The 13,231-nt window shown below is 43.7% G+C and overlaps 1 protein-coding gene across 1 annotated transcript in view; it reads right to left on the bottom strand.

Moving 5' to 3' along the window:
• The window catches only part of LOC125880668 (corticotropin-releasing factor receptor 1-like), a 99,674-nt gene extending 94,168 nt beyond the window's left edge, over nt 1-5,506 (bottom strand). Inside the window, exon 1 of the mRNA XM_049563354.1 lies at nt 5,035-5,506. Within this exon, the coding sequence (XP_049419311.1) occupies nt 5,035-5,064 (30 nt within the window). The 5' untranslated portion in view covers nt 5,065-5,506. The remainder of the gene's footprint in view (nt 1-5,034) is intronic.
• Between the last annotated feature and the right edge of the window lie 7,725 nt (nt 5,507-13,231).

Here is a 13,231-nt window from a genome sequence, read left to right as displayed (position 1 = left end):
GGCTATTTTTCAGGATGGTGCAGTGGAATGAAAGCTTTTGATTTTTACGGAGACATCAAAAAGCAGAAGTTTTTTCTAATGAGACATTAGCTGCAACAGTGGCACAAATAGCATTTGCGTTTTAACAAATACATGGCTGTTTGTCAAGATGGAATCGTGGCAAAAAAACAGTTGTTCTTACTGAAATATTGCTGTTTCCACTGAGCATAGTGCCACGAAAAGTGGTTGCTTTTCACCAAGGCGTCACTGTTTTTCAAGATGGGATAGTGACATAAAAAGCAGTAGTTTTTTTCACCAGCATGTCACTGTTTCCACGGAATATAGTATCCTCAAACGTGTTTTTATACAGGGACACTGCAGCAACTCAAGCTGAGATAGAGGCATTAAAGTGGTTGTTTTTTAACGAGACATAACTTTAGCTCCTGTCGGTATAATGGAACAAAAAGGTTTTTTTTAATGAGACATCAGTGCTTTTCCAGCTGGGATAGTGCCACAAATAGGAGTTGTTTTTTTTACCAGCACATCACTGTGCCATGAGCGATTGTTTTTTACTGAGACATTACTGTGTTACCTGCCGACATAGTGCCACAAAAAGCGTTTCTTTTTTTACAGAGACATGGCTGCATTTTAAGCCGCGGTTTGTGCTGCTAAAAGTAGGTGTTTAAAACCTGATCTTTCACTAACCATACCTCAGTGTTTTTTGTCCCTAAACACAGTGCTGTTGAAATGTAAAGCAACACAGCATTTCAACATCTTTGCTTCATAATAATGTACAAATGTAAAGTATCCATGGTTTGCAGAAATACCAACATTTATCCTGGCGACTGGGTTGAACATCTGTCAGAGTGAAGTGCTCTAAATTAATTCCTGTGTCATGAATGTGTCACTCTTGCATCTTAAAGAGCACTTTCATACCTGATGGTTACAGCAGCGTGAAATGTAAAATACCAGCAGTCTGTGGTCACAACTTGTTAAAGGCTACGCTGCCCCAGATTTCAAAGACGGCTCTGCTAATGGCTCACTGCATCTGTTTCACGCTCACTGAATCCTGGGCAGGTATCGGAGCACAGTAACCTACTGTACCTGCTGTCCACCTCCTTCCAAGTAATTAAAGCTTAACAACTGAATGACAGACAGCCACCATGTGACGACAGGATCAAACAGGCCTGTGTTTATATCAGCAGGGTGTCATTTTCCCTGGTCAAAGAAATATACAGATCGGTTACTCGAGAAAAGGCAATAAAATAATGTAGAAATTCACAGTAGACAGTACTGTGAATTCACACCTTTAAAATTACACTTAGAGGGACAGTTCACCCCAAAATCAAAAACACGCATTTTCCTCTTCCCTGTAAAGCTGTTTATCAGTCTAGACTGTACAGGTAACTGTAACATGTAATGCATTTCATTGAGTTTTACATGTATTAAAGGAATATCATCACTGATGCGTTGATTTGCAAGCGGCATATTTGTTGTGTTTGGTTAAAGAACTACAAAAATATTTCCATCTATAATCAAGTCCTAAATTCATTCCGTATTCTGTTAGGGGTCACCGGGGGCTGGAGCCTATCCCAGCAGACACTGGGTGAGAGGCAGGGTTCACCCTGGACAGGTCACCAGACTATCACAGGACTGACACATAGAGACAGACAACCATTCACACTCACATTCACACCTACGGACAATTTAGAGTCACCAATTAACCTGCATGTCTTTGGACTGTGGGAGGAAGCTGGAGCACATGGGTTTCCTCCCTCCAGGTGCTCTGACATGTTCTCCCCGTGTCAGCGTGGGTTTCCTCCCTCCAGGTGCTCTGACATGTTCTCCCCGTGTCAGCGTGGGTTTCCTCCAGGTGCTCCAACATGTTCTCCCTGTGTCAGCGTGGGTTTCCTCCAGGTGCTCTGACATGTTCTCCCCGTGTCAGCGTGGGTTTCCTCCAGGTGCTCCAACATGTTCTCCCTGTGTCAGCGTGGGTTTCCTCCAGGTGCTCTGACATGTTCTCCCTGTGTCAGCGTGGGTTTCCTCCAGGTGCTCCCACATGTTCTTCCTGTGTCAGCGTGGGTTTCCTCCAGGTGCTCTGAAATGTTCTCCCTGTGTCAGTGTGGGTTTCCTCCAGGTGCTCTGACATGTTCTCCCTGTGTCAGCGTGGGTTTCCTCCAGGTGCTCCCACATGTTCTCCCTGTGTCAGCGTGGGTTTCCTCCAGGTGCTCTGACATGTTCTCCCTGTGTCAGTGTGGGTTTCCTCCAGGTGCTCTGACATGTTCTCCCCGTGTCAGCGTGGGTTTCCTCCAGGTGCTCCAACATGTTCTCCCTGTGTCAGCGTGGGTTTCCTCCAGGTGCTCTGAAATGTTCTCCCTGTGTCAGCGTGGGTTTCCTCCAGGTGCTCCCACATGTTCTCCCTGTGTCAGCGTGGGTTTCCTCCAGGTGCTCCCACATGTTCTTCCTGTGTCAGCGTGGGTTTCCTCCAGGTGCTCTGACATGTTCTCCCCGTGTCAGCGTGGGATTCCTCCAGGTGCTCTGACATGTTCTCCCTGTGTCAGCGTGGGTTTCCTCCAGGTGCTCCAACATGTTCTCCCTGTGTCAGCGTGGGTTTCCTCCCTCCAGGTGCTCTGACATGTTCTCCCCGTGTCAGTGAGGGTTTCCTCCAGGTGCTCCAACATGTTCTCCCTGTGTCAGCGTGGGTTTCCTAACTCCAGGTGCTCTGACATGTTCTCCCCGTGTCAGCGTGGGTTTCCTCCAGGTGCTCTGACATGTTCTCCCCATGTCAGCGTGGGTTTCCTCCAGGTGCTCTGACATGTTCTCCCTGTGTCAGCGTGGGTTTCCTCCAGGTGCTCCAACATGTTCTTCCTGTGTCAGCGTGGGTTTCCTCCAGGTGCTCCAACATGTTCTTCCTGTGTCAGCGTGGGTTTCCTCCAGGTGCTCTGACATGTTCTCCCTGTGTCAGCGTGGGTTTCCTCCAGGTGCTCCCACATGTTCTCCCTGTGTTAGCGTGGGTTTCCTCCAGGTGATCTGACGTGTTCTCCCCGTGTCAGCGTGGGTTTCCTCCAGGTGCTCCAGCTTCCTCCCACAGTCCAAAGACATGCAGGTTAATTGGTGACTCTAAATTGTCCGTAGGTGTGAATGTGAGTGTGAATGGTTGTCTGTCTCTATGTGTCAGTCCTGTGATAGTCTGGTGACCTGTCCAGGGTGAACCCTGCCTCTCACCCAGTGTCAGCTGGGATAGGCTCCAGAGGATAAGAGGTGATGGATACAGAATGGCTGACTATACAACTTACAGAGCACATTTTTGTATTTGTGTTAAATTAGTGACGCATGTTTGCAGCTGAATATCATGTCCTATAATCTCTTCTATAATATCTACACATAGAGTGTCAGTGTGCTTCTGCTACAGGATTTAGACACAAACTCTTTCACGTCACCATGGAGCACGAACTGAAGTTTTATTTCACTTGAAAATTGTCACTAAAAACACAAAACGATGCCCTTGAAACAAAGAGAACAAAGTAGAAGCACTTGAATAATGAAAAAGCTGATCTGAGAAAAAGTCTTAAAACAAGTTGATTTGCATTGAAAGCAGGAGGAAATATTCAAACTAGACCTTTTTTTCTTTTAGTTTTTATTTCTTAAAAATTAACTTTAAAGACTCAATGTCAGACTGAAATGCCTCAATAAGAGGGAGATGTTTCACTGCACAGTGCCTCACATTGTAGAAGGTGATTGCGTGTTTTTTTATAAAGAATAATCTGCAAAATACAACACAAGTAGATGCTCGATGCGGAAGAGAATGCAGTAAGTAGCATCACTTAAGTAGAGTATTTCTATTTCATGCTACTTTACCCGTCTTATCCACTACATTTTATTTAACTGCACTCACCATATCTATCCGACAGCTGCAGATTCAATAAATTATTATCTATAATAACAGGTTAAAATAAGACCTCATTGTAAAGGTATAAAGTATATTTTGATGCTCAGACTTTTGACCTCAAATAAATATTTAAATGCACGACCTCTGCTTGTAACCGAGTATCCGTATGCGGTGTTGCATGAGTTTAAGAGCTGAGTGCTTCTAAACTGAACTTACAGTATTTGAGTAAATGTACTCGGTTACTTTTTGACCTTACAGCAGACATGTGATATGTGAGGGGCCCTGCTGATCTTAAATCACAACAATGGGGACGTGAATAGAAAGCAGGGAGCAGGAGAGCTTTCAAAAGAAGGGTTCAGAAGATTCTTGACTATTCTTAGTGCGGTAGCTCTCTCTCTCTCTCTCTCTCTCTCTCTCTCTCACACACACACACACACACACACACACACAATGGGTAGGAGGTAGTGATGTGAGTCACCTCAGGCATCTGTAACAACATCAGCATGTGCAGCTAACCACATGTCCTTATTGTTGGGAGCAGAGCTGACACCAGATGACTCATCTCACAGGGAAAAGACTTAAATATGTTAATTGGACTTTTCATGACGGGATCCCAAACATGCCTGAGAACAGGAAGTGCACTTGCTGCATTAACACTTCTAATCTCCAGTGTCCCAAATCCGGGTTTTTTCAGCATCAGCATTTGAGCTCCGGTCCCATAAAGAGGGAGGAAACATGCCACTCGGGAGGGTTTTCTCATGCCATCTTAACCCAAAGTCCTGTTCGTGTCTCTCTGTTTACGAGCAAACACGTCATTTGCACCCTCGGCTCTTATTCCTAACTCATATGATGCAGAGTGTTGTTGGTGTGTTTGCAGCGGTGCAGCGGGAAGGTGCGGAGCAGAGGAACAAGCCTCCTGTCCTGGCTCAGAGCTTTTAGTTCAGGGGAAGGTTTTAATTCAGTGAATGATATTTTTTTAGCTGTGAGATGGAGACAATATCCAAAACTGACATCTGGACGGGATGATGTGTTAAATCCCCGCGCACCAAGATTATACTCAGCTGCAATCCGCCGGAATAAGACAGATCTGTTATTCAGATATTTTGATTAAATGTCCAAAAGCAGGTTTGAAGATGAAGCGGACGCGCAAAAGGCGCAGAACTTACCTCAAGCAGACAGAAGCCTTTGCGACGCATTTCCACACCTTTTATTTTTCACATAATGTCCAGGTGTGACGGTAAATGTCTTCTTGTGACTCAGTGACAGTGTTGTATCCTCCCGGAGTCTCCTCTGAGTTTAAATGTGCAGAGAAAAGTCGCACAATTTGTCGGAAAATAAATGTTGTTGGGAATGTGACTTGTGTCCACAGAGAGAGACGCGTGGACACAATCAGGTGTCCAAACGAGCTGCTCGGATCATACTGGGATCCAGTAATGAGGAGATGTGTCAGCTGTCCTTTCCGTTCGGGTCGGTTTCTCGCGAAACGAAGTCAGTTTGTGTTACCGGACTGGAAACCGGATCCACCTTGGAGAGACGCGCACCATCAGACGGACACTCCCGTACCCTTCACGTTTGGCCCCGGACCAGAAAGTCCTCTTGCATGCATGCGTTACTCCGCCGGTCACACCGTCATGTCCCCTCGCTTCATATCCAGCCTGTGAGTCCTGCGCGGAGCCGCTGCGCTGCTTCACACCGTCTCCTCGACGCGCCGCCCACGTTGTGCCATTTACACCGGGACTATGCGACGCGGCTGAGGAATAACTCCGCTCCTCGCTGTGGAGTTAATTATGCAACGGCTCTCCGCTGTTCCAGATCCTAATCTTTAATCTCTTTGCAATCTAGACGTCACTGCTATGAGAAAGTTAACGCAAGAGCCCGGGGTGAAGTGATTTTGGAGAGAGGAGAGGATCCGCGCGCATTACTGAAAAGAGGAGAAGCTCATCCAGAAGGGAACCCTTTCAACGTGTGTCCCCGTTTGCAGCTGAATTAGTGCCAAGCTCAGTCAGAGTTAACAGATTTGGCTGTGAGCTAAGACGCACAGATGGTCCCCACTGTGTCAGTAAAGTTAAGCATCTCCCCCGGGGGGATCTTTTTAAATAAAATCCCATGCAAATGAGTCCTCAAAACATGCTCTGCACAAACACACTGAAGATTTAGACTTTTTCAGATTAAAGGCACAATTAATTCATCAATCAGTCAGGATCCCCAGAGGATTAAATTTGATGGGTCCTCTGATGATTAAAGGAAAATACATTTTTATGCTTCACAAAATATGTTTTTCTCTTCTCTGATTTTAGACTCTTTACATATGTGATAGCTGTTTTTTTGGCCACTAGAGGGCAGCAGAAACAAACTGTAAACACAACACTGACATATTGTCACCTTTTATGGCCCGTATTCTGAATTTTTATCTGAATTCTCAGAGTTTTTATCCAGTTTAGTTCTTAAATCAGATAAAGTTATTATTGTAGGCGATTTTAACATTCATGTCGACGTTGATAATGACTCCCTGGCTACCGCGTTTATCTCATTATTAGACTCCATTGGCTTCAGTCAGGGTGTACATGAACCTACTCATTGTTTTAACCATACCCTTGATCTAGTTCTGACGTATGGAATTGAAATTGATAACCTAAAAGTCTTTCCACAGAATCCCTCGCTATCGGATCATTATCTGATTACTTTTGATTTCTTTTTACTCGATTACACGCCACTCAGCAACAGTTACTATACTAGATGTTTATCAGATAGTGCTGTCGCAAAACTTAAGGAAAAGATTACTTCGTCGTTAAATTCAATACCAATACCTTCAGTAACAGAGGTTTCCCGTGCCGACTTTAACCTCTCCCGAATTGATCATTTTGTTGATAGCACCGTAGGCTCGCTACGAACAACGCTCGACTCTGTAGCTCCTCTTAAAAGAAGTTAAAAAGCAAAGAAAGTTCGCTCCTTGGTATAACTCTCAAACCCGTAAGTTAAAACAAATATCGAAAATTTGAAAGGAATTGGCGATTAACCAAACTGGAAGAATCTCGTTTAATCTGGACAGACAGTCTCAAAATTTATAAGAGGGGCCTCCGCAATGCCAGAGCAAACTATTACTCAGCTCTAATAGAAGACAATAAGAACAACCCCAGGTTTCTTTTCAGCACTGTAGCCAGGCTGACTGAGAGTCAAAGCTCTATTGAGCCTTGTATTCCCTTAGCCCTTAGCAGTAATGATTTTATGAGCTTTTTAATGACAAAATTCTAACTATTAGAGGCAAAATTCATGACCTCCTGCCCTCAGATAGTACCTATCTAACCTCAAACACAGCTGTAAAATCTAATATATATTTAGATTGCTTCTCCCAATTTCTCTTCAAGAATTGACTGCAGTGATTTCTTCATCCAAATCATCAACGTGTCTCTTAGACCCCATCCCAACTAGGCTACTTAAGGAGGTCTTACCTATAGTTAACACTCATATATTAGATATGATCAATATATCCTTATTAACAGGCTATGTACCACAGTCTTTTAAGGTAGCTGTAATTAAACCTCTACTAAAAAAAGCCCACCCTGGATCCAGAGGTGTTAGCCAACTATAGACCAATATCTAATCTTCCCTTTATGTCAAAGATCCTTGAGAAAGTAGTCGCAGACCAGCTGTGTGATTTTCTCCAGGATAATAATTTATTTGAGGAATTTCAGTCAGGATTTAGAGTGCATCATAGCACTGAGACAGCTCTAGTTAAAATTACAAATGACCTTCTGATTGCTTCAGACAAAGGACTGCTCTGTACTTGTTTTATTAGATCTTAGTGCGGCGTTTGACACAATTGACCATCAAATTCTGCTGCAGAGACTGGATCACTTAATTGGCTTAAAAGGTTCAGCACTAAGCTGGTTTAAATCTTATTTATCTGATCGTTTTCAATTTGTTGACGTCGCAATGAACCATCCTTACGCACTAAAGTTTGTTTTGGAGTTCCGCAAGGTTCTGTGCTCGGACCAATCCTGTTTACTCTATATATGCTTCCGTTAGGTAACATCATTAGAAATCACTCTATAAATTTCCATTGTTATGCGGATGATACTCAGTTGTATTTATCAATGAAGCCAGAAGAAAGCAATCAATTAACTAAACTCCATAATTGCCTTAAAGACATAAAAACTTGGATGAGCACCAATTTCCTGATGTTAAATTCAGACAAAACTGAAGTTATTGTTCTTGGCCCCAAACAACTCAGAGACTCTTTATCTGATGACATAGTTTCTCTAGATGGCATTGCTCTGGCCCCTGCCACTACCGTAGAAACCTCGGAGTAACATTTGATCAAGATTTGTCTTTTAATTCTCATTTAAAGCAAACCTCACGGACTGCATTTTTCATCTGCGTAATATTGTGAAAATTAGGCCTATCCTGACCGAAAGATGCAGAAAAATTGGTCCACGCTTTTGTTACCTCAAGGCTGGATTATTGTAACTCTCTATTATCAGGTAGCTCTAGTAAGTCCTTAAAAACTCTCCAGCTAATTCAGAATGCAGCAGCACGTGTACTAACAGGAACTAAGAAACGAGATCATATTTCTCCCGTTTTAGCTTCTCTGCACTGGCTCCCTGTAAAATCCAGAATTGAATTTAAAATCCTACTGTTAACTTATAAAGCTCTAAATGGTCAAGCTCCGTCATATCTTAGAGAGCTCATAGTGCCATATTATCCCACCAGAACACTGCGCTCTGAGACTGCAGGGTTACTCGTGGTCCCTAAAGTCTCAAAAGTAGATCAGGAGCCAGAGCCTTTGGCTATCAGGCTCCTCTCCTGTGGAATCATCTTCCTGTTACGGTCCGGGAGGCAGACACCGTCTCCACATTTAAGACTAGACTTAAGACTTTCCTCTTTGATAAAGCTTATAGTTAGGGCTGGCTCAGGCTTGTCCTGTACCAGCCCTTAGTTAAACTGACTTAGGCCTAGTCTGCCGGAGGACCCCTCTATAGTACACCGGGCCCCTTCTCTCCTTCTCTCTCTCTCTCTCTCTCTCGTATCCTATTACTGCATCTAGCTAACCCGGCCATTCTGGATGTCACTAACTCGGCTTCTTCTCCGGAGCCTTTGTGCTCCACTGTCTCTCAGATTAACTCATATCACAGCGGTGCCTGGACAGCGTGACGTGTGTGGTTGTGCTGCTGCCGTGGTCCCAGATGCCTCCTGCTGCTGCTGCCATCATTAGTCATTAGTCATACTTCTTCTGTTATTATACACATATGATTATTGTCACACATGTATACTGCCAGGTATTAATACATACTTTCAACATATTGTACCGCAGTAACCAGAACTATAACTATAATATTATTACTTCCATTAATGTTGTTGTAAGATACTGTCATTACCTGCATATCTCTCTCTCGCTCTCTCTCTCTCTCTCCCTCTCTCTCTCTCTCTCTCTCTCTCTCTCTCTCCCTGTGTCATATGGATTACTGTTAATTTATCATGTTGATCTGTTCTGTACGACATCTATTGCACGTCTGTCCGTCCTGGAAGAGGGATCCCTCCTCAGTTGCTCTTCCGGAGGTTTCTACCGTTTTTTTTCCCCTGTTAAAGGGTTTTTTTTGGGGAGTTTTTCCTTATCCGCTGTGAGGGTCTTAAGGACAGAGGGATGTCGTATGCTGTAAAGCCCTGTGAGGCAAATTGTGATTGGTGATATTGGGCTTTATAAATAAAATTGATTGATTGATTGATTGAAATACCGCCATTTTGTCAGCAGCACACTTTGCAGTGGTGCAATATGCACTAGTCTCACCACCAGACAATCAGAGATCTCCGCCTTCTGACAGTCTGGGGACACTCCTCTCTAAAGTGTGTTTAACACACCGGAGAAAACGGCCAGCAACAAATCAACGCCTCTTGCATTTTTGAAAAGGACACGCCCTCCTGGAAATGTGCGCTCCCCCTTTTTTCGTCTGCAAGACACAAACACACAGAGCGCTTGAAAATGGATGCAGAGAGATTTAACTCCGTTTTATCAAACGTGTGCTCAGTCCACAAGATTGTGGAAATGAAGGACTTACAGCGACTTTTAACACAGTTGGACTATGTTTACGAGCACAAGAGTTCAGCGAGCCACCGAAGGACCGCCCTGCGGATTTACTATTGGTTCTGCAACGAGTTTTTTTAAACTCTGAAATTGTAACTGCCCATCTAAGCACAAAATCAGGGAGAAAGTCATCACTCTTTAGTTAAGCAAAACGTCTAAAGACTGACTTGTGAGTCTAGATATGCACAGAGCCAGCACATTTTCACTCTGACCTCGTCACATACCGACATTTGGTACGTCACTATGTTCACCAGCTCCTCACATCTTTCCACAGATGGACAGAAACGCCACCGCAGAAATGGCAGAGAAATTAATTTTGTTGTTTGTTGTCGACCAGTCTCTTGGAAAATACACATGGGGCATTACTGAGATAAAAACAGGACCAATAGCAACAAATAAGTGAGGAGGTCGGCCTGGCAGGTGAACTGTGGGCCTGCACGTCAGACAGCTAGCTAGCATGCTTACAATGTTAGCTAAATAGGTGTTGAGCTTTTCACTTTTTGCAACTGAACTGAATTGACCTATGGCTGAGCCCCGCCCTCAAACGTGATGAGCCAATCACAGTGCGTATAGCCATTCCCATACACTGGGACATTCTCTGCCTGGACGTCCATTGAAATGCATTACAGAAAGTCAGTTTGTTGGGTTTTATGAGCTTTTTCTGAGATTTGAAGTTTAAAAATGGTCAAACGGTGTGCATGGGGTACATGCAACTCTGACACAAGGTATCCTGAGAGGCTGGGCGACCAGGTGTATTTTTACACTTTAAACCACATCTCAAGCGAGAAAAGTGTCTCCTTTGGATAAAGTTGTGTGGTAACGTTAGACCACAACATCAACTCAACGTGAATAAGATTAACAGTGATGTCTACATCTGTTCTAAGGTAAGTCAACATTGTGTTTGAGGCAACATATTGTCACTTTGCTGCAAAGAAATATAAAGTTATCTTTAACATCTCTAGCTAACGTTAGCTAAAGTTAGCCTAACGTTAGCTCCTAGCTGCGTTGTTCATCATGTCACCTTGTTTGCTGGGAGTTCATTAGCCTATTTTGTTCTAGTTTTGTACTTTGGTGATGGTACATCATTGTTAGCTGTTGTCCAAAGGGCTCTAGTTAAGCTAACGAGACGAGGGACGTTTCCATCTGAATAAATGGACTTCCACTGGACTCGCGTACGTACATAGAGCAATGTGGAGATGAGGCATTTCCTGTGGTTATATTTAGGCACAAAAACCAGTGGGATGTGGTTTGGAAGAGATCCAACACATTCTCACTCCTATCTCACCAAATACTGTCATACTCAGTGGCTCTACACATCAGCATATGACGCTCCAGGTGCCCTTACAGCGTCAGTTTTGGACGCGTGTCAATTTATGATTGTTACATGCATTGTTTATTTTTTCAAAGTATACTTTTGTTTTCAGAAGAAATGTACACTTGCTGCTCATGAAATACACACAACCTCTTTTCAAAATACACTTTAAAGAAACAGAAACTAAAACTTCATCTTCATTTTTTACTTTGTTACATTTAGGCAACAACTGCACGTGGTTTGATTTACGTCACACGACTTCACATGACATACGGTTTACTCTTGGTTTTACACCAGCACACGAACAGTAGTCCAGTGTTTGTTCAACCCATCCACCTCTATTCCCGCCCACCTCATGTGGACTTTCTCACTCGTTATATGACAGCAGTCACAATTTGCTGCAGCCTGGTGTATCTCATATCGCTGCTAAAGGACGCCTGAGTGTGCTGGTATCTGACGCCGAGGGACACTAACTGAGCACGGCATTTGACGAGTTTGGAGAGAGACCAGGTTGAAAGATGATGTTTGGCTTAAAATACCCAGTTTTAGTGGCAGAATAATATTTTCTTCTGGTGGCTGTTTGCTGAGCAGGTCGTGTCAGTTTTTAAAGCTTCTTCTCAGAAAACAGCCGCCTGCTGCCGCTGAAAGTGACGCTGTGAGAACCACGGGAGTGAATCAAAAAATTAAAGTTGCTGATCAGAACCTAAAACGAAGAGCTGAGAGAAACTATACCTTTATTTACCATTCTGTGTGCACAGGCCATGCCTTTCATGTTGGACTTTGATCTATTGATTTATTGTTAATGATAAACAAATATTGATTATGGCAGCTTTAACCTTTCCAAGGCTCCGCAAATATAAATTACTCGATCTCATGCTCAGTCACACTGCTTCATTTTCAGAGAAGAAACGGGAAACACAGGTTTGAATTGTTGTTTTAATGAAAAAGTGCCAAATATTCTTTAATTCCAGCAGCAGCTCAAATATGAGGATTTTCAGATTTGCCTTGTTTTATATCTTTGTTAACTGAATGTACATGTATTTTATTTTCGCATTCAAGTTTAAAGAGTTCTCTTCGGACTCTGGGGAGTTGTGTATTTTTCCACATCATTGTCCAACATTTTATTGCTCTAGTGAGTGGCCATCCTGGCTCTGATTTTGCAGCACCGGGGGACCTCCATCCTCCCTGGCACTCCTCCTCCTGCTCGTTTTAATCCAAAATTAATATTTTACACAACACATCATATTACCAGACGTGATATTCTGCTCACATGAAGGAGGAGGGATGGCTGGTGTCTAATATCCATATCGCCGAGGCTTTGAGTGCAAAAAACGCTTTATGCACACTGCGCTAAAGCTTTCTTTAGACCCAGTGACGTGCAAAGAGGCATTATTCAGAAGATGCTTTAATCCAAGGTGACAGTGCCCTCCCCTGAGTGTGCCATCTCGTGAAGTGTCAGAGGTGGCAACAAGGCGACCGTGGCAAACTGGGTTATGTGGTTAGGAGCCGACTCATTAATGTACTCCTTGTAGGACACAGTGTACCTAAACCACTGTATGTACACCTGTCTATGAGACGAGCAGAAATATATGATTTTAATCAAGGTGGCAGGTGTCATGCATGCTTTAGTGGAATTTGTTTTGGGCTTGATGTGGATTTTCTGAAAGGCCACCTGGGTTTGTGTAAGACAGTAATCCCTTTTTTCCTGCAGCTGGAGGAGTTCACCATCGAGCAGACTGTAGTTCACCCCCTCCTCCCCTTCCTCCTCCTCCTCCTCCTCCTCCTCTTCCTCATCTAATCTGAAACGCAATTTATCTTCAATCTAGACATGTCACATCCCCTGGAAACTCTATACATGCCCACCGACTGCCGGCTGTGTGTGTTTGCTGAGGGTCATTCCAGATGCATGCTCGCTGACAAAGCGGGCGTTTGCTGCATGTTTGGGTGTCGCACATTTATGTGATGAACATGC

Source organism: Epinephelus fuscoguttatus, linkage group LG20 (genome assembly GCF_011397635.1).
Source record: "Epinephelus fuscoguttatus linkage group LG20, E.fuscoguttatus.final_Chr_v1".
NCBI classification, from domain to species: domain Eukaryota; kingdom Metazoa; phylum Chordata; class Actinopteri; order Perciformes; family Serranidae; genus Epinephelus; species Epinephelus fuscoguttatus.
This window is presented reverse-complemented; position numbering and strand designations above follow the sequence as displayed.